The following is a 23027-nucleotide window of genomic DNA, read 5'->3' as shown; positions in this document are numbered from 1 at the left end:
GGTGTGTTGTTGGTATGTCAGGAATGCTTGGGAAATGGAAAGTGGAGAAGCCTGAAACGTTCTAGCATAAGGGCTATGAGAGTGGATATGAAAATGTGCAGTCTTGTACATTGACACATTCCTGTGTCGATGTACAAGACTCAACTGTGCTCTTTTGATTTTCAGAAAAAAAATGGTTGGTTACGGGACTTTGCATACTAAACCTTGAGTGAATGTGTTTGGTTTTGCTCAGTGCTAGTTAACTACAATGACATAGACCTTGTTGTGGGCTGAGAGAAGATGCTGTTGGATCCTGGCCATGTAGGCCTTGTGGTTAGCCTCCAAGCCAGGCAGGCTTATGGAACTTAATGCTGCTGAGGACACTGCCGGAAACACTGAGGGTTTCATAAACGACATCAGAGCAGAGCACGAGTTAACATTCCATCTCCCAATTTGCACTTTGCTCCATAGTTGTGGATGCTGTAGAGCACATGGATGGGAGGGATGGTGAGGCAACAGAGGGATTCCTGCCTAATGACTCTTGTCGCCTTCTCTCCACACTGTTGCCAACACTGGTGTCATCGGGAGAGAGAGGCTGTGTAATTTGTGGCGCACCCAGAGACATTTTAATAAACTGGAATTTATGAGACAGTATAGACTCTGCAATACATTCTCAGTTATGTAATTTGCATTTGTTTACTGCAGCTGCCGCAGAAGGACTGGCAGATACAGAGAAGTACAGCAACACACCTCAGAAAGAATGAATTACACTCAGTCGGTGAACGTACACAGGAGTTGTGGGAAATGTTTGGGTACCAACCACTTCACATAAGTTGAATGTAGAATTTTCCGTCTATCTTTCTTACTTTAATCACACATTCCTTCTTTAATGGTGCGGACAGACAGTAATGCTTTAGTGCCCTGCTGTACAGAATGACCATAGTAAATCAGCAGCTTTCACAAGGAGGACTGATCAGTGTTAGTCACTCCTCTACGACCTCAAGTTTTCTGCTGCCAGGCCGGCAGCACATGGATTCACGGTAATGCCCCGTAAACTACTTATTGCCAGATCTCCTTAACTACCCACCATGTGATAAGCACCTGGTTAAAGGATCACTGTGGTATTTTGTAAAAAATCTAAAGTTATATTTACATTCAGGGTTACTCACCAAAAGGCTTGAGATGCATTTCCTTCCCCTATAAAACATTTGCAAAGTAGATTTTTTAGTATTTTTGAAATCCTTCATTCCATTTAATAACTTGTAGTCTTTCTCTTCTCTGCCTTTGCTGCCACATTGCTGCCACCTGTAGGCCAGTGGAATATCGTGAAACCATTGTCAGACATGCGCATGCAATAAAACCAAAATGGGGCCCATTTAATAAAACAATACTTCATAAAATACAAAACAGGAGCGTTCTAGTTGAAACTGGATGCTGCTGAAGCCTACCACCATAATGCGTTGTTATCAACTGGTATTGGTAACAATTGCTAAATTAGCTACAGCAACCTGTTAAGTTTTCCGACTTTTTGAACTGGATCGCAGCCAACTCCAGTGCGACGTCATTCCCAGCTCCGATTTCTGACTTTCGAAGTAAATTAAACGCAGCATGACAAAAGGCACTAACATGCACTGAAAGGCACTAACATGCAGTAAAAGGCACTAACATGCACTAACATACACTAAAAGGCACTAACATGCACTAAAAGGCACTAACATGCACTAAAAGGCACTAACATGCACTAAAAGGCACTAACATGCACTAAAAGGCAAGCGCTTGGTGAACAAAGAGAAGAGACTAAAACACACACATACAGAGAGAGACTTCATTCTCTGATCAGGTAGACATTCCTCCTCTATCTTCACATAGATAATAGATGATAGCTGTTAGATGAGATATTAAAGCTCTTAATGTTGTATAGAGAACCTTTAAGAATCATTCAGCAGTATTCCTTTTGTGAATATGAGGATTTTCTTAATTGGGTTACATCTGTTTTTCTTAAGTAATTACATGTTAAGTGACTAAATATTAGTCAATTTCATGAGACTTTTCCAAGGAAACTGTCTAACAAAGGATCATGATTGTGTGATGTCAGTGTTAGTCATTTACTCTACTTCTTATACAGTATATGGATGTGGATTTAAAACGGCCTTAAATCTTTGAGTTATTTATGTATGGCCATGGTCAAGCCCTACACCCCCGCCCGACCACTTCGCTCTGCTGCCTCGGGGCGACTGGTTGCCCCGTCGCTCAGAGGTCCCTGCGGCCGATCCACCCGGTCACAGCTTTTTTCTGTCCTGGCCCCTCAGTGGTGGAATGAACTCCCCACTGACGTCAGGACAGCAGAGTCGCTGCCCATCTTTAGGCGCAGGCTGAAAACTCACCTCTTCAAGAAGTACTACCCTGAGCCTTCCTCGTAGCACTTATTGTTGCACTTATTGTATCAGTTCGCTGCACTTGTATTCGTTTATTGCACTTATCCTATTCGTAGTAGTTTGTACCACCTATTGTATTCGTATTAGTTTGTTGCAATTATTGTTTTCGTAGTAATTTGCTTCTGCACTATACTTTTGCTCTGGTTTATGCTTTTAGATGCTTGTTTAAGAAAGGAGACTTCTGGTGACTAGTAGTTCTCTTGAATACCTATGTTGAATACACTTATTGTAAGTCGCTTTGGATAAAAGCGTCTGCTAAATGACTGTAATGTAATGTAATGTAATGAGTCGTAGACTTGAAATGTGTCAAAAATGTGAAACAAAAAGGAGGAATAGTGTTTATGGATGAAATCCTAAACTGCTACTTATGTCTTTTCACACCTGAAAGTGTGAATCAAGGTTTGCCTTTTTATTCCGCTTTACATTCGATCCTGTTAGTTTTGGTTACACATCGCAACTAGACTTAGTTATACTACATCCTGCCATCATCACCTATGTGAGCTGTGTCTACCAAAACGTGACAATGACATTTACCAAATATTCCGTTTTTTACCCTCATTCCAAATTCTACAAACGTTTAGCTAGTTGGTTTGTGTTCAACGCACAGAGCTGACCATATTGTATCAAATATGGAATATTGTCATATTCAGAATACTAGTGTGCATATAAACCAAGCCTTTGTTTGGTTTGAAGAATGGCTCTCCCGTCCTCTTGCGTCCTCTCTCTCTCTTTGGATCATCTCTGACAACCTTGTTGCCAGTACATTCTCCATATCACACCAATCGAGGAGCGGCTGGCTCACACATGAGTGTTCTGTTTTAGAGGGACAGCAGACATTTGAACAGTGCACTGTATACTCTTAAGATCAGCACAGCCAGCATCATTGTCTGAGTGGTTTTGCTTAAAATCCCACTCTCTCTGTTTCCCCCCCCCCCCATCTCACCTCTCCTTTCTTATTCCAATCTGTCACCCGTTTTCTCTTCCCCTGCTTCGTCTCTCCTCTCTTTGCCTTTACAGGCATCCCTGGACCTTTATAGTAACAAAAGGACATGCATCTTCTGCAGTGGAGGGTCATGCTGTCTATCAAGGTAGAAACCAATTGTTCTTCATTGTTTGTAGTTAAAATGCACACCTGTTTGAGTGTTTGTGTGTATTGTGTGTTGACAGGGACCAAGGCCTCCTCAGAGGCCCGGAGCTCCTGTATTTTTCAGTCGACCGATGGGGAGCGTTTCACCATCAGCTCCAGCAGCCAATGGGTGCAAGGTAACGCTTTTCTCTCACGTGAACACACACACACACACATATTTCAAGGTTATGTCGTATGACATGTAAATGTCCTCCGTTTGATGAAAAGAGTGGGTAGTGACTCTTAGGGCTGGTGTTGCTTTGGTGCCGGTTTTTCAGGCGCTAATGTGACACGTGACCCAGACTCGTTCTGTATTTATCACACACTGTGCCAGGGTCTGCAAGGGGCCCCCTTTTTTTTTCTTCTCATGACGTGTGAATTTAATGGAGGATATGTGAATAATATTCAACCCTAGTGTAGTTTGCTCTTAAGGCTGAAACACACTTAAAGCGATGAATGATGTGCCTCATTTGATGCTCCTATGGTGCACCCAACCAGCAGCATTATAGGGAAAGATCACTACTCAGGAAACATTTGATGTATATTTCAAAAACCTTCATCTAAATAATAAAGGTCCTGGTTCAAAACTATAAAGTGGATAAGATTCAATTATTGATATGATATAGATGAAAGGTAAACTAGATAATGTGAAATTGTCGTCACACGATCCACTAGGTAGAAGATTTCTGTTGGAGGTGTTTTGTGTTACCTTGAAGTCTCTCTGGCCTCATAAGAAGTCTCTCAGTACAGAAGCACAGACTCCGTCCTGCAGAGAGAACAAAAGCCGGCCATCAAGTTCCAAATGGAGTTCATGTTAAGTAGTGACCTCTAATTTGACCTACCGCCGGCAACATATGTCATTTTAACCAGTGAAAGATGTAGTATTAATATTTTTTACAACTGTAACCCTTTCACAGTGTGTTTATACTTCATCAAAGTTAATTGCAACATTTTGGTCATAAGAAGTCTTATTCAGCATCCGGTCGTACTTAGCTCCACCCTCTTGTGGACACTTCTGGTTGCAAAAAGACAAGATGGCGACAGCCCAAATGCCAAAACTTGAAGCTGTCAAACAGCAGTACACAAACCAATGGGTCATAACACTTTGACTGTGTGTTGGGCCCTTTAAAATATAGGGCTTCTTCAAAATGTGCACTTCAGATGCTTTCAGCGTGTTTGGGCGTGTAAATGTTGGATCTCAATAACTCCAGAGACACATGCAGACACAGGCAAACTCCTTGTTCCATCATCTCACATGTGCTTTTTAAATTCTTCATGAGCTGTAAATGATCAGCTTTGGTGATATCATCACACAATCATTTTCTCACCCAGCCGTTTGGTATGCTGCAGTTATTGACCCCTCCTTTACCACCAGCTCAAAGCTGATTCCAATTAGACGTTTCTCATCTTCCATCAGATAGAAAGCTACTTTAATAAAACTGCCAGACTCCAGCATGCAAATACGACCACTTGCACACAGATATACACTAGGTGACCTGCGCTCATAATTCTCATGCAGCCTGACATAATAAGTGTGTGTGTGTGCATCCCTGTCTTCTTAAAAATACTTGCCAATACAATGAAACTGCATGGTGAATAACATTTAGTTTGAAAAGTATTTTTGTTTTTGATGTATCACAAATATGTTTCTGATGATAGTATGGGGCTACTGTTGCTCAGTGGTAGAGGAGGGTCGTCATTCCATCAGAGGATCTGCGGTTCGATCCCCAGCTTTGCTAGTCCATGTGGATTTGTCCTTGGGCAAGACACTTCAAATTGCTCTTGTAGGCTATGCTAGCGGTGTATCAATGGGTATGAATGATTAGATAGTCCTGATGGGCACTCTTGCATGGTAGCCCATCAGTTATCAGTTTGTGTCCCCCGTGAAACCACAAGCCTAACTTAAACAACCTAATGTATCAGTTTACAACTTTAACCGTGTTTAAAACTGCCACCATAATCTGGGAGGATGTAGTTTAGTTATGTAGGAACTTAATTTTCTTGGGGACAGCATTGGTGTGTGTGTGTGTGTGTGTGTGTGTGTGTGTGTGTGTGTGTGTGTGTGTGTGTGTGTGTGTGTGTGTGTGTGTGTGTGTGTGTGTGTGTGTGTGTGTGTGTGTGTGTGTGTGTGTGTGTGTGTGTGTGTGTGTGTGTGTGTGTGTGTGTGTGTAGAGCTTCAGGTTTAAGTCCACAGTCAAATGCACATCCCCCACTGTGTCAGCCAGACAGAGAACACAATGGGAGTAGAGAGACCTTCAATTGATCTGCTACAAATGCTTTTAGACGGCCGACATGGATTACAAGTTCAATCCTTGGTGTAGATCAGTCTGATAACTACCGCTGGGCTGTCTGACCAACGTGTGTGTCTCACAGAGGCAGAGTGGACTGAATGGTTTGACAGGGACGATGAGAGGGGATCTGGAGACTGGGAGAAAGTGTCTGACCTGCACGAGGCCTACCCAGACAGACTGTGTAGCAGTCCACTCGACATCCAGGTAAGTCTCTTCTTGCCTCATCAAACACAAATACATGCATGAGTGCATATTCCCACACACACCTTACTGAAAGCAAATGCACCCAGCTACAGAAATGAGAGCTGCTGATGCTGGCAACCAGGTGACTATCATATTCTTCTGAACACATGAGAACCCATCGATGGATATCAGCAGAACCTTTAACATTGTGCCAAAGTTATATTTTTCAGTCACATGCCTGTGGCTTTCTGATGTCTCAAAATGTAACATCAGCTGTCTCTAGGCTTACGTCCCTGCATTGTCCACACAGCCAGGTCTGATTCCCAGGTCGTCAAATACCTTCGCTTTGTCACGGCCCTCTGCATCCGATACCTCCTTACAACACACAAGGAAGCATCTGTATGTTAGTGTCTGTATGAGATGCACCAAGCTCTCAACTACCTCCAATATGATCCCATTCTAATCATGCTAATATGCTCCAGGATGGTTATGACACAGCATAAAGACAAAAAACAGTGGGAAAATATGTTGGACGGGACAAACAAACCCAAAACTTTCACCCAGGAGACCGCCCGTTGTGTCCCCAGTGAAACCAACAACATGTTGGCGTTTTTGTGTTCACAACTTGAAATTTCACTTTCACTTTACAAACATAGTAATTTTAACTCAAACAACAATCTTTTCCTAAACCTAACGAAGTGGTTGTGTTGCCTAAAACAGTGTTTTTGTTTGAATTGACAACGTTCACCACGTGTTTACTGCAACCGTAGTGGAAGGTCTTGGCATAATGTACTGGAATACACAGAGCACTAGGAAGTGACAGTAAGGGTGCTGACCAAGTGTCAGTATGTAAGGAGTTGGGATGAGAACTGTGTCATGTCATCAACAACATATAGCCTAGTCTGCCATTGACTGCTACTGTCAAACCTTGCTTTTAATTACACAAGGGATATGATGTTGTTTATATCCATTACTCAGGTTACTGGTCGTCTGTGCACGAGTATCTGAATCCCCAACAAAGGACGGTTTCTGTCACTCTTGTACTGAGGTGCAATAATTGTCAATAGGCAGATTTTATGATCCAATATACTTAAGTATATGATATTTACATCAGACCTGCAGTACACACCTGAACTGCAATAGGACAGCATAACATTACATTACATTACATTACAGTCATTTAGCAGGAAGTGTATTCAACATAGGTATTCAAGAGAACTACTAGTCACCAGAAGTCATAAGTGCATCTCCTTTCTTAAACAAGCATCTCAAAGCATAAGCCAGAGCAAAAGTATAGTGCAGAGGCAAATTACTACGATAACATGTTTTTCTTTTCAATCACTCCCTGCAATATAAAAGAAAAGAGCGTTGTCCACGCTGGTGTCAACGATCTCTCTCAGCTAACCTCTGTGACAAATACATTGCATCTCCTGTGGCTTAGTCCCAAACTAAGCCACCCCGTGTCTTTTTCCAGATAAATGCTTTTAACGAGAGTCAGCAGCAAAAGTATGTTCTAAAAGCATTAGCAGTGTCTTCGCACAGCTCTGACATGTGAGGCTGTTTTTGATGAGATAAATGTGAACTGCATAGTATACATTTAATGTTACATTGTGAAAGCAATTTATATGCGACACAGGAGCGGCAGACTAATTGCAGAAAAAGTAACAACCATAAATTATATGATAATCTTTTGTTTTTGTTTTCAAAAAATCTTTACTATTGTCTACACATTACAACTCAAATGTTGGATTAGCGGTGTACTAAAGAGGAGCTCCATCTGCTCCTGAGTCCAGTTTTGTTGGAGGTAGGTCTGCCTATCCCGTCAGCTTCGAGCCAACGTGCCATTACTGTGCTGCTGGGACATGACATGGCAGCAGTCAGTGGATGTGGATCCAGCCTGGCACCATATAGCAGCAGCTGTTAGCCTTCCATGAAGATAAGCATTAGTGCCAGGTCTGCCCCATCGCCTCCAACACCCAAACATTACCATAAAAAATACTGTAGGCTCCAGCTGCTCCTTTTCATGGCTGCTCGGCAACAGTATAACTTCTGATAATAATAATTTGCTCCTTTACAATCTGTCCTTTATGCTCTCTTGTTTCTGCCGTTTCATAAATAATATTGGTGTTATGAAATATCCCCAGAAATGTACTAATCTTGTCTTTTACTATGTAGTATGTTGCTGCAATTGATGCATTTTCTTAAACGTTAAGTAAGACCTGCTGTGTCCTCCCTAGGATGCCAGGTCTGTTTGTCATCATCTTTTGGTTTTCCTTTGTTTGCAGTTTACATGTTTGCCTCTGTGGGATCTCTATTTTTACTAGCTAAGTGGTTTTTGTTCTGATATCTTTCATATTGTGGTTCTGATTTGTTTGATTATCAGACCATCCCAAAATAACGTGAAGAGGCTCAGTGCCTGAGGAGGACAGTTTGAACTTTCCTGTAGTTTTGCTTCATACTGTAAAGAAACACACTGAAGGTCAATCTTTGTCAGATTTGCAGTACACACTTACAGTACAGCCTATGATTAGCTTCCAGTAGTAGTAGTTGCGATGATTGCTATCAGTAGCAATTATGCTAACAACGTATACCAGTGCTCTGCTCTCTTGGCTCCAGCACAAACTTAACTTGTTTAGCACAGCAACTTAATGCCAGAGAAGAGAGCAAACAGGACATTAGACAACACAATACAAACCAATTTCTAATATCCACTGTGACTCACAAGCCAACAAAAACAAACAAAACCATTCAAACGCAACAAAACCACCAACAGTTGTAATCTTCAACTGTAACAGATTCACAATATTCAAGTACAGAGATAAGGGAGATGGTTTAAATGAATGAGTGTCATTATGTGATATCATTTTTTATTTAAAATCAGTATTTTGTTCACTCTTGGTGAAATTACATTGTAAAATATACATATAAAATGCTTTTTACAATCCCTTGAGGAGAGCCAACCAATTCCAATCAGTGCAGCCACTGAGATCTTTTTATTTTCTTCTTTCTGTGATTGCATCAGTCTTAACAGTCAGAAAAGCAGCAGTCTGACCACTTACAGTACATCTTCAAATAGGGTTAGGAGATTTGCTCCATGTAAAAAAGTGAAATGTAATCCACATAATCTTACTGTATTATCATAGAATCTGTTGAACATAGAAAAGCACAGGAAGAATGATAAGATTGAAATAATTAACAACTGTGTGGAAATTACTGAGCTTTGTGCCACAATGTGGCAAGAAACTCTTGTGTCTAGACCAACTGAGCCTTAACCCCCATCACTGGAGCTATTTGATGAAATTCCTGCTGTTTGACAATATAAGCCAGACATCAGACAAATACCAATGTCTGGTACAAAAACACATACTTTGTCCTGAAGCCAAGTGGCCAGAAATCTCTCTGTCAAGCTACACACACGAGTATTAACCCAACAATTTGAAATTTTCTTTTAATCAGAAGGAACGCTGTCACCTCCAATACCATTGGTCACAAAATGTAACACTAATGTTTTGGTGTTTTTGCAAATAGTACCCTCCAATAATTGTTGTCTGTCATTTGTCCCTTGTACAGGCTGAAACCCAAGATGGCATACCAGCCAACCAGACAGGAGATGTGATCCACAAGAATGATAAGGACTATGGCTTTGTCTGCCTCAACAAGGACCAGGCTCACGGCCTCTGTCACAACTACAGGGTTCGCTTCCTCTGTGGAAAACTGGGTACATTCATGACTTCCTATCAGTGTCTGTGTGTATTTTTGTGAGAACAGTATGTGGATGAGGATCTGCATGATGCTTTTTCAGAAAAGAGAATGTGAACCTTGATAGTTTTCAACATGGATCAACCCTTATAGACCCACACAGACATGTCTGGTCTTTTTAATTGGGAAAGGGAAAAAGATAAACGTTCAAATTGCAGAGTTGTAATGTCAACATACCTATGAAGTTCAATTAGTATAGGGTTATCAAAGAAATGCAATATACAATCCATTCGTGAAAAACTTTGACTTGTGTCACAGCAGACTAACTGCACATGATCAGCCTTCGTGTTTGTGTCTTTTGAGTGTCATGTTTCACTAACTGTGTGTTGTTTTTTCATTTTAGTGTGTTAACAATCATAAAAACGGCTTAAAACATGTAAAAGCTGTGTTAAACTATTCTGCTTAGTCTGCCACACAAAAATGTGCTGCATGGAAAATGAGCCATGGACTTAGATATACACACATGCATTGTGGGCATGGATGGGTTCGACCATCCCAATGCCAACTAGTGTTGCTGCGTGAGACTGTTTAGAACCGTGTGAAAGTAGCAATATGTGTGTCAGCTTTGCTGCATTCTGTGGTCTCTAACTTTCACCATCTGCCTCTGTAGTTCGTCCACAGGCCTCCATTTCCATCGACATGTTGTCCAACAGCAGCATCCTTGAGCTGGCTGACCAACCAGAGGGCTGGAAGTCCGGGGATCGGGTAGTCGTGGCCAGTACCGATTACTCCATGCACCAGGCTGAAGAGTTCACCCTGTTGCCCTGCCCTACCTGCACATCCAACCAGGTCAAGATCCAAGGTGAGACAGTGACCTACAGAATGTTAATATGCAGGGCTGGAATGAAAGGTTCCGGTGTCATAAAACATTTATTTAATTGTTTAACTTGTTCTATCAAGTAAAGTCTCAGACTAACTAGACCTTTATAGCATGAAGTCTGGTCCAGAGTGCTCTTCAACAGCTGGCTACTTTCACTGGAGAGGTTAAAGGTCTTTTGACAGTTGCTGTTTGTAGGGGAGACAATAATTTACATTTCCACCATATTCTCCTTGCCTGTACATGTAAAGACATGTACATGTAAAATAAACTCAACTATCAGAATGCATTCTCTTGCTTTTATCTCTCACCTCAGTTTTATGTGTGTGGAAACAGAGCAGCCAAACTAACCCTTTACTAAATCCCACCCTTGAATACAGACTGGCCAATCACAGGGTAGCATCATCCAGCTCTGACCAGGGTCCGACAACTATCCGTCTCAACTTTATAGACTCATCAGTGGTGTCAGATGTTCTTCATGTTGAGGCTGGTTTAGTGGATCAGGAGCTTGTCATGTTAAACTTTGTGGAACAGTGATACTCGTTACGCAGAGAGGTTGAAAGAGATATAGGTTCATAAAACATTACGTTTCTACCTAAATACCTGTAGAGCCAACATTAGCAGAGTTTTTTAGCACATCATTTATTAGTATTGGCACTTCTGGTAACGTAGCTCTGACAGCTTGACGGAGTAGCAGTGGTGGATGGGGCTTAGCCAAGGGTTAATTGGTACCAGAGGTTCAGTTTCTGGACACACTGTATCTGCCACCTCACCACCTTGTGATTACGGGACAAGCGCTCTACCTCATGTGCCACAGCCGCCCCATATAGCTATAAAAAGGTAAATTATTACTCTTTGTATTGAATACTTATAAGCAAATGGGGTTTAACCGTTGCAAGATTTTTCGAAAGCCCAGAAAAGTAATCTTTGTCTGAGTGATAACACTACTGTGTACAGAACACAGTTTGCACATCAACATAGCCCACCTGAGAGGCATGATGGGATTAACACTACTGCGCATATGAGCTAGAAAACTCTTTTAACTTATGCGCCAGGCTAGTCGTTCTCATTGGACTGAACAGGAACCACCTTGGGGTCCGGTATCCAGTTCTATGATATGGTTAATCTTCTATAATGTGCACAAGACGAGGAAGGTGTGTCAGCGTTGCCCCATCATTGTAAGGGATGTGAAGGGATGACATCCAACATGCAAACGCACATTCAACAGCATCACCAGATGTGTTGATCACCAGGATAAGGACACAATAGTCAAGGATTTTCAGCTTGATACAAATTAGATGTTTTTTAGTTGTCTAGCCTATTGTGATATATACATATATATCTATATATCTATATATATATATATCTATATATATATATATATATATATATATATATATCTATATATATATATATATATATATATATATATATATATATATATATATATATATATATATATATATATATATATATATATATATATATATATATATATATATATATATATATATATTCTATATATATATCTATAGATATATATATTTATATATATAGATATATCTATATATATCTATATATATATATATATATATATATATATATATATATATATATATATATATATATATATACTATATATATATAGATATATATATATCTATATATATATAGATATATATATCTATATATCTATATATATATATATCTATATATATATCTATATATATAGATATATATATATATATATATCTATATATATATATATATATATATAGATATATATATCTATAGATATATATATATATATATAGATATATATAGATATATATATATGAGAGAGGGAGATCACCATCAGTCACCACAGGCGGTCAGTCACCACAGGCGTCGGCATTTCAACAGGAATTGAAATCTTAAGAATTTATCTTTTTAATAATAACTGGCTTTATTACTATCTGACATTTATTTCAGGGTGAGATGATTAGTATTTATTGAATACAGAGTGAGTGAATGTGTTTCTCCTTCAGAAAGCCTACAGCCTATAGTGATTTGTCATTTATGTCTGCCCAAACAGATTAAAGTCACACACTGAAACCACCTTTATTGCTCGGAACCCTTCCATGAGAGTCTACAGAGGTGTGTCTACGTGTGTGTTTGTGTGTGCGAGCACATAAACACCCAGTCTGATAGAAGCCAGGTTGAGACAGCCTAGAGCAGTGTGTGGGAGTCAGTGGAAGGTGTTTGGTCTGACTCGCGGCCAAGGGAAAGTCTCAGCCTGCATCCTGGAGCACTGTGTTCCTGACTGAGCACCATTCACTCCGACACACGAACACTGACACGCATGCTAGTATGAACACATACACTTATTTGCTTTCTTTCTTATTCCACTACACTCACACTCAGCAGTTCTCCAGGTCAGCCTTGTCAGTCCTCACTGTTCTCTCCTGGATGATTCAAATGACCTTTGTCTCTGTCTCTTAGAAAAACCCTCCTCACACTCAGCGGCTAAAGGGCATCAATAACATGACATGACGTGTCCTCTCAAAGCTGTCGCTTCTGCCCACCGAAAAAGTCAAGTTTATGTTTCCTCTTTGGATTTAGGCCCCCCCCCCACACTTGCTCTCTGCTTTTCTTAGGCTTTCTGACGTCAGCGGGTATTTGGCCATCCAGAGCAGAATTCCTATTTTTGGGAGCCCGAGGCCAGAGCTCCTGTCAAGCTCCTCCTGACTGTAATCCGTTTCATTAATTCCTGCATGCGTGCCAGTCTTGCACCATTTTTAAGCAAGCCGTGATAATCAAGTCTATTCCCCGGCCCCTGAGGTTATACTCATACAGGGAGGCTGTGTTGTTTTTGTTGTTGGCAGCTGAGAGCTTGGAGATGGCTGAGAGACACACAGAGATGGATGGCCCAGGGCTATTTATCAGTTCAAGTCCAATAACTTGTGCCTGAGTTTTACATGTTAAACTTTTGACAGTTCTAAATGGCATGAATGATGATGAGTGTAGAAAATAAATGTTGTGGAGTGGATCAATGGCCTAAAGCAGTGGTGAGGGATTTAGACTTATGACCCTGACATTTACCAAGCTTTGCAGAGCCACGCTGCATCTCTCCAGGTCAGTTTTAACCGTGAGATAAATGTCTGAAAAACATCCACCAAGAACCAATCGCCCTCCAAAAATATAAATAAGAAACCAATCCTCAAGCTCGAGTATTTACATGATGACCCCTCTCAAAACCCTGTTGCCATCAAAACTTTCAGCAGTAAAAGCATTACATAGTCAAAACTATGTGGTTACCCACACATTACAGTCATATGTTATCATGTAATATGTGATTGCGACAGCATGGCTATTACTCCTCTGGCTCCAGGCTTCCCATCAGGTGTTGAAAGGACTGCAGGGATTTGCACCCATTCAGACATGAGAGCATCAGTGAGGTCCACAGCCAGTGTTCCACTTCATTCAAAAGGTGTTGGGATGGGGTTGAGGTCAGGGATCTGTGCATGTTCATCGGCTACAATGGTTCTCCAGATAAAGACATGAAGAAAAGGCCGATCATCAACCAGAAAATGGTGTGATTATCCAGTCAGGTGAAGGAAAGGTTTGTGTCGAATTCTGATGAAAGGAGATCATTTTAATTTACCTCTTGAACAGCCTGTTTGAAATGACGTCCATCTAAATTAATTTCAACTGTCAAATGGAGAAAACTAATAGAGATATACATTTTAACTGGCATTGTGAAGCATTATCCATTATTCATAGAAGAAAAGTCCACTTTTAAGAAGTTAGTTTTTTATAAACAATGTTGCACTTAAGCCCAGATTTAGTAAAACATTTAAAATTAGTGGTTTTACTCAAATATCAAAAGTGATCACACTCGAAACAGTTCCAACAAACTGCTCCAGTCTGACAAAGTTTTGATATCTGACTGACATAATAATGATACTGTTAAAAGCTCTTGAGTTATGTTAGTTTCTCAGAGAGTCAGTGCAGACAGCTGAATTCAGACGTTTTAACATGACGTGCATACAATAATAATAATGCATTTCACTATACATTGGCTAGTCTTAGTTGTTAAATGCCTGTCTGAACTGCACGTGATGTAGTCAGCTGAATGTTAACTACAGAAAGACTTGCCACTCTGAAATGCCTGAATAAAACCGTTCTCTTGCATGCAGAAAATACTAATTCACCTGATGAATCAAAGAGCCAGCAGTTTTCAAAATGTGGTTTAGCCAAGTTGTTTTAAATTGAGATTGTTATTTTTTAAGAATAAATTACATATCTTCTGACAAATGAAAAGTTTACTTTATAAGGATTAAAACACCATTTTCAATACACTCAGAAGATTTGCTGCTATAGTCTCATTTGTGTGTTATGACCAGTAACTTATGATGGCTTATGTTGGCAAACTAACCATCACTTGCTTCGGTGGCTGTTATTACCCAAAGTTCCAAAGGCTTGTTTTAATAGCCAAAGAAATAGCCTTGCAGACGTTTTTACCTTTTCATTTATAACTGTTTTCCATTGTGATGTCCGAGTCCCAGGTATTGAACATGCTGGCTCACTGTCATGTCTTACTGGACACTTATATGGAACAGAAACATATTTTTAATTATTATTATTAATTAACCTGTTTTGACAAGTGAAATGTCACCTTCCGGCTGCATGGTACGACACAGCTCGACTCAACTCTGTTCACTCTTTTTTTGGTTTTCCATTAGCAAAGGTTGTGGAAAGTACTTGGTAACTGGTACTTCCAAGCAAGCTGAGACGATACTGGACTCTGTAGACCACTGATTGAGAGATATTGTCAGAGAGACTCGTCCTTGACCAAGGACATCCTGCACAAACCTGACATTTTTTCACAATGCCATATGATTGACAAAGTGCAGACGTTCCTCAGTTTGGTTGCTGATGAAAGAATTCAGCGAGGTGTCACATTAAAGATGATGTCACAGCAGTTGGCATCAATATGGCAGTGGAATGGAGCCAAAATAAGACAAAAAAGAGTCTATTGACCTTTGCTGGCTATTCTTTGAGTAAACAAGTTTTTAAAAATAGTTAACAATACCACAACGATTCATTGATTCATGGAAACCTGCAAGGCGAGAAAAGCAAAAAGGGCTTCAGGGTAGAAGCAAAGCCAATAAGCGTAATGGTCCAGGGAATAGTAATACTAATGTGACTAATAATAATAATGGTGGTAGCAGTGGGTGTCAGCAGGGCCACAGCAGGAGGCACGACCACAGTCCAGGTACAGCCGCGATTTATGGAAACCTGTGATAGAAGCAAAGCCAATAAGCGTGATAGTACAGGGAATAGTAATACTGATGTGACTAATAATAATAATGGTAGTAGCAGTGGGTGTCAGCAGGGCCACAGCAGGAGGCCCAATCACAGTCCAGATATAACCCCGATTCATGGAAACTTGCAAGGCGAGAAAGCACAAGGACTCCGGGGAAGAAGCAATGTAATGTCCTCTTGTGTACAAGCTCAGTCAGTACCGGAGTTTAAAGAAAAATAAACAGGGCCGGTTATTCATCCCCAGAAAAAGCACAGTATTGGGAAAACCTGACAGACTTACAACAGGCACTAGTAGTAAAGTGTGGTAAATAGAGATATAAAAATGTCTTTAAGTCTGGGTTGTTGATGTTCTAAATGTGAGCTGAAAGACGGTGTTCATTTGTACTTTTTGAGTCCTGGCTGTGCTGATGAGGGGAGTAGGAGGTGAAAAAGAGATTAAGCATGTGGGATCTTCTGTCTCTCCAATTTGACATTTCTTTGATTTTTTTTCCCTTGGCATCACACTGATTTTCCTAATCAGCACATTTGTGATGTTCTGGATGTGAATGTGTAGGAGTGGAGGGCAAGTGGAACAGAGCTGTAATTGTTTCAGCATCATGCTTCCACATTCTGTCTTTTAGGTGTTGAATTGTGTTGCCCTTGTCTTTCTGGTCCCTGTCTTTCATGGGCTCTTTGCTGAGGTGTGAATTCCTCTAAGGAGCTACACTATCTCAATGCAAAATGCTCTAGCTCTTACTGACGTGCCATGCCTTTGTTCCAACGGCCGATTATTCTGAAACTCCAAGTTTCAGAATACATTTGTTCTGATGACACTTTACTCGTAAATGGTGCCAGCATCCTATGGAATGGGCAAGTCAGCCTTAAAGTTTTGATCGTGAGTAGATTGTTCCCCGTCAATATGTAAAAGTTGGCTTTAGGCTGCTCTCAGTGACTCTTATGGAGTGATCTGCCACGGGACTTGCATCATCGCTTACTGCTGGGGGCGCCACTGTTGACAGTTTCTGGACAGGAGCGGAGGCAGCACCAGTGGCAACAAAAGTCTAACTTGGGCTTCTGATTTTGAAGAAAGTATGTGGGTACCCCAGTGGATGGCACTATTTTCACTTGAGGTTATTGTATTGTTTGGAAGATTTATTTGAACTAAGCTGAACTGAAAAGGTGAATATTAACTCTTTGGCACCCAAGTGCTCCAGATGAACTTGGCCTTGTTATACTTATTTTATCTTATGCCCTCAATTTATTTAATATTTTTACCTCCGGTATCGGAAATAATATAATTGATACAAATATCAATATTTTTTCAAGGTATTGTATTAAATTTAGAAATGCCTGTTTTGTGACACACTAATACTGATACTGAATGCTCATACTCTAGATTATGGGGTGATTATAATACAACAGATTGGATGGCATGCAGCAGATAACATAACATAACCGGAAGACAATTCAACTTGACTGGAATTTGTGACCAAAGATGTGAGACCTGACTTGGACTCTAGCTGAAAGACTTGAGACTTGACTTGGACTTGGGACCAAAGACTTAAGACCCGACATGAACTTTAGCACACCTCTTTTGCTTTCAGAATGTCCACATTGTTTGGTTCATTGCAAAGAAGCCAGGCCGGTAGTGGTGTATCTTCTTTACAGCAGTAGTACAGATTCTCTGTTTAAAAAGAACTACAGTATACAGCTGGGATTTGTTTTCTTGTGTATACGAGTGCCTCTGTCTGTTCACTATAATTATAAGTGCTACCTGCCCATTCTCCATTAAAAAGCGAAAAAGTGGTGCAACAAACGATAACTAAGCTTTACCATTATGTGCTCCATTGTAAGTAGCTAAAACACATAAACAAACAACAAACTCTACTTTTCTCAGTCTCTGGTGAGAGTGGACATCTGTTTACAGTGCTCAGCTCCTTTGAATGGACTGTTAGAAACAGCAGAGCCAGCAGTGTTCAACTGCTGTCTTTTTGTAATGTAATAAAATTGTAATGTTTAAATGTTGAGACCTTAAACTGAGGTGTGTGTGTGTGTGTGTGTGTGTGTGTGGTTGTGTGTGTGTGTGTGTATGCAGATAAGGCCCAGTTCATCCACATGGGTGAGGAAGTGGACGGGGTGGACATGAGGGCGGAGGTGGGCCTGCTGAGCCGGAACATCCTGCTCCGTGGTGAGATGGAGCCCGGCTGCTATGGCAACGAGGCCTGCAAATTCTTCGATTTTGACACTTTTGGCGGACATTTGAAGGTACATTGTTGTCCTAACCTTGTCATTTACAGAGCAGTTAACCAGATGATTGACGTATGAACCAGCTCCTACCAGCTATCATTGTATTGCTCCAGAACAAGCACACTGGGTCCAGACCTGGCCCAGCCTGCAAGGTGCATTATTATCAGCCAGGCAGCAGGAAAGAAGCTGTTTCTCACCAGTGTAATTTGAAAATATGATGCAGGAATACAGAAATCTGCATGCACACACACACACACAACATATCCAGACAGAGAATGTCTAAGCTGCTCACGTTAACTACAAAATATATAAACTAATCGGACCACAAATTTAATGCTAATGCTAATGGTAGCTGTTGTGGCTATCTCCGTTCCGTGGCCAACATATAACTTTTGCAAGTGCATATCAGCTTACTGAGGATCTTCATCTCCTCCCACCTGCTGGGCCATGTGGAGCCATATATTCTCCTGTATTTATTTTTTGAGGTAGTTGTCAGGCTGTTTGTCGTACGTTATTGGGCATTAAGAAGGCGACTGCCTTTTGTTCTAACATTAGTTAGAGCAAAGGATTTGATTGGTAAAACGTATATTTCCAGATGAAACAATCTGGTGAAATCAAGGTCAATCTGACCGCACGCATGTTATGCAGAGGGGGCAGCATTCATATCACCTCACAAAATCGTTTTCTATAACTTTAAAAACATAAATGATGTGAGTATTAATTTAGAGCGATGAAGGGAGTACCGATTATAAGTGATCACTGTAGTCGTATGCTAATGCCTGATGACGTATAGAGCTGAACATTTGTGATCATGTTAAAGCCAGGTGTGCACTGGGCCTCAGAATGCATGAATCCCTACCATAATCGTCTGTGTTAACCTCTGATGCTAAGTCAAGATTTGTTTTTTCAAGTTGGACCTAAGTAAGATATTCTTAAACAAAAAGATTTCCTCCACATTTACCAGCTGACCAATGTAGCCATCCCTAGAATGCTCTAATGAACAATTAAAAGCTTACATAGAGCAGGTTAAGCTGCTCAACAACACCATTGCTGTATACAGTGGGTACGGAAAGTATTCAGACCCCTTTAAATTTTCACTCTTTGTTTCATTGCAGCAATTTGCTAAAATTGAAAAAGTTCATTTTTTTTTTCGCATTAATGTACACTCAGCAACCCATCTTGACAGAAAAAAACAGAAATGTAGAAATTTTTGCAAATTTATTAAAAAAGAAAAACTGAAATATCACATGGTCATAAGTATTCAGACCCTTTGCTGTGACACTCATATTTAACTCACATGCTGTCCATTTCTTCTGATCCTCCTTGAGATGGTTCTACTCCTTCATTGGAGTCCAGCTGTGTTTAATTAAACTGATTGGACTTGATTAGGAAAGGCACACACCTGTCTATATAAGACCTTACAGCTCACAGTGCATGTCAGAACAAATGAGAATCATGAGGTCGAAGGAACTGCCCAAGGAGCTCAGAGACAGAATTGTGGCAAGGCACAGATCTGGCCAAGAAAGAATTTCTGCAGCACTCAAGGTTCCTAAGAGCACAGTGGCCTCCATAATCCTTAAATGGAAGAAGTATGGGATGACCAGAACTCTTCCTAGACCTGGCCGTCCAGCCAAACTGAGCAATCGTGGGAGAAGAGCCTTGGTGAGAGAGGTAAAGAAGAACCCAAAGATCACTGTGGCTGAGCTCCAGAGATGCAGTAGGGAGATGGGAGAAAGTTCCACAAAGTCAACTATCACTGCAGCCCTCCACCAGTCGGGGCTTTATGGCAGAGTGGCCCGACGGAAGCCTCTCCTCAGTGCAAGACATATGAAAGCCCGCATAGAGTTTGCAAAAAACACATGGAGGACTCCCAAACTATGAGAAATAAGATTCTCTGGTCTGATGAGACCAAGATTGAACTTTCTGGCGTTAATTCTAAGCGGTATGTGTGGAGAAAACCAGGCACTGCTCATCACCTGCCCAATACAATCCCAACAGTGAAACATGGTGGTGGCAGCATCACACACACATGTGCTATGGGGGTGTTTTTCAGCTGCAGGGACAGGACGACTGGTTGCAATTGAAGGAAAGATGAATGCGGCCAAGTACAGAGATATCCTGGAAGAAAACCTCCTCCAGAGTGCTCAGGACCTCAGACTGGGCCGAAGGTTCACCTTCCAACAAGACAATGACCCGAAGCACACAGCTAAAATAACAAAGGAGTGGCTTCGGAACAAGTCTGTGACCATTCTTGACTGGCCCAGCCAGAGCCCTGACCTAAACCCAATTGAGCATCTCTGGAGAGACCTGAAAATGGCTGTCCACCAACGTTCACCATCCAACCTGACAGAACTGGAGAGGATCTGCAAGGAAGAATGGCAGAGGATCCCCAAATCCAGGTGTGAGAAACGTGTTGCATCATTCCCAAGAAGACTCATGGCTGTACTAGCTCAAAAGGGTGCTTCTACTCAATACTGAGCAAAGGGTCTGAATACTTATGACCATGTGATATTTCAGTTTTTCTTTAATAAATTTGCAAAAAGTTCTACATTTCTGCTTTTTTCTGTCAAGATGGGTTGCTGAGTGTACATTAATGCGAAAAAAATGAACTTTTTCGATTTTAGCAAATGGCTGCAATGAAACAAAGAGTGAAAAATTTAAAGGGGTCTGAATACTTTCCGTACCCACTGTATATCTGAGGCCTTGTCAACAGGAGGAAAAAAGACAGAGGAGAGAGACAGGAAAGACAGAAGAACAGGAGAGAGGCAGTGATTGTATCCCTGCTGCCTTCATGCCTCTCTCTCCCCGGGGCAAGCTTTCGTATCCTATTATAAATTTCCATCACAGGCTCATGTCAAATATTTCTCATGCATGGTTGTGTGTAAGCACGTGATCAAATCACACACCTACACACACACACACACACACACACACACACACACACACACACACACACACACACACACACACACACACACACACACACACACACACACACAGAAAGGAAAGCCTCAGTGAAGCCCTTTAAAATGAATGCCTCAGAGCATAAACCCCTTTGACAGTTATGCCATCACAGTTGTGTTAAAACCTCGTATCTCCACTAATATCAGCTGGTCGCAAGCTGAGAGGAGCAGCCTTGGTTTCTGCTTGCATTTTTTTATTTTGTTTCATGAGCAGTAAACGCTGTAATCTTTCAACTGAAGTTACAATGAAAATCACCAACAGTGTGATCCTCCAATGCATCCTTGCTTTCTCTTATTTGTCCTGTTTCCCTCTATTCTATCTTTCCATCCCTTCCTCTACTACTGATGTCTCTTCCCTCTTCCCTGTGCCCCTCTCCTTTCGTTCTTCCTACCGCCCCTCCTCTCCTTATCTCCCCCATATCTCTTTTTTCTTCTATCCATGCCCTCTTTACTCCACTTGTGGACTCTAACCTCCCTCCATCCTATTTTGTAGTCCTCTCCTGTAAGCCTTTTCCTCCCTCCATCCATCTCTCCCGCTCTCCTTTTCTTCCATCCCCTTCCCCAACGTCATCCCTCCTTTCGTTGCCCCCATCTTTTCTTATTTTTATTTTTTAAATATGTAAGATTACAATAACGGCTATTAATTGACTGATCCAACACCTGATGGTGTGTTCACTGAAATGTATGTTTTGTAATTATCAGGTGGAGCGGGGATTCAGGGCAGTTCATATATCCGGGCTGGAGCTGGAGCACATGGGCCAGCAGACAATGGGACACTACCCGGTCCATTTCCATATGAACGGAGACGTGGACGAGAAGGGAGGTTATGACCCCCCGACTTCTGTCAGTGACCTCTCCATCCACCACTCCTTCTCCCGCTGCCTTACCATCCACAGCTCAAGCGGACTGCTGGTCAGTTAAGAATGTTTATTCATTCAACCATTTTTAAGAGACATAATTCAAAAAACTTTCAACTTTTATGTAAGTACACTCATTTGCTTTCTTGCTGGGAGGTTGATGGGAAGATCGAAACCACTCTCAAGTCTGCACAATTAATATAAAGCTACTGCCTGCAGCCACTTAGCTTAGCATACTTCTTTCCATACATAACTATTACAAAAGAAAGAAAGAAATGAATACATTTTTCGAATAAAATCTCAGAACTTTATATTATCCCAGATTCATCTATTAGGACCAATGAATAAATGATGTCACAAAGAACTGCATCATGACGTTCATGTGTGTGGGGAGCCAGCAGGAAGTAAACCGGCTCTTCCCAGGAAAGACTCATTCTCATCCTCTGGACCCGAAAATGTGGAAACGTCATCAAATGCTCTCAATCATCTGGATGTTTGGGTCTATCTTAGAAAACAGTATCCAGCCTCTGAATCCATGAGACTCCGTGTCCAGAGACTCCAAAAAGGATGGCTACTCTGAAGTACTGTTTGACCATCAGCCTTCCTCCTCACCGTGCTCAGTCACCTGGCAAGACTTAACAATCAAACATGGATAGAGGAGCTAAAAAGGGAGCGCCCAACCAAAATGAAATAATAGTGCATTGAACAGAAAGTTGTGCAAAGATGAGGCTTTAGACTTTGGAGGCAATTATTCCTCCAGTTAGATTTGTTTTAGATTTGGGAGGGAAGCTTTGCTGTATTGTGACATGCTGTCAGCCGTGATCAGTAACATGTCTACTTCCTTCTAGGTGAAGGACGTGGTTGGCTATGAAACACTAGGCCACTGTTTCTTCACGGAGGATGGTCCAGAAGAGAGGAACACGTTTGACCACTGTTTGGGTCTGATGGTGCGAGCCGGGACTCTGCTGCCTTCAGACAGAGATGGCAAAATGTGCCGTGACATCACTGAAGGAGCCTTCCCAGGATATGTGGCCAACCCACGGCAGGACTGCAGGTAAGACACATGCAGAAACCACATGCGCCC

At 41.2% G+C, this 23027-nt stretch overlaps 1 protein-coding gene across 2 annotated transcripts in view; it reads left to right on the top strand.

The window, feature by feature from the left end:
* Nucleotides 1–23027, top strand: part of cemip (cell migration inducing hyaluronidase 1) — an 85656-nt gene that overhangs the window by 15433 nt on the left and 47196 nt on the right. For both annotated transcript variants that reach the window (XM_054618155.1, XM_054618148.1), the window contains exons 6-13: nt 3432–3502; nt 3582–3677; nt 5914–6035; nt 9585–9732; nt 10384–10575; nt 17972–18141; nt 21789–21998; nt 22792–22997. In XM_054618155.1, the coding sequence (XP_054474130.1) occupies nt 3432–3502; nt 3582–3677; nt 5914–6035; nt 9585–9732; nt 10384–10575; nt 17972–18141; nt 21789–21998; nt 22792–22997 (1215 nt within the window). The remainder of the gene's footprint in view (nt 1–3431; nt 3503–3581; nt 3678–5913; nt 6036–9584; nt 9733–10383; nt 10576–17971; nt 18142–21788; nt 21999–22791; nt 22998–23027) is intronic.

This window comes from Anoplopoma fimbria, chromosome 2 (genome assembly GCF_027596085.1).
Source record: "Anoplopoma fimbria isolate UVic2021 breed Golden Eagle Sablefish chromosome 2, Afim_UVic_2022, whole genome shotgun sequence".
In the NCBI taxonomy this organism is placed as follows: domain Eukaryota; kingdom Metazoa; phylum Chordata; class Actinopteri; order Perciformes; family Anoplopomatidae; genus Anoplopoma; species Anoplopoma fimbria.
Note: the sequence above shows the minus strand (reverse complement) of the source record. Positions and strands in the feature narration are given on the sequence as shown.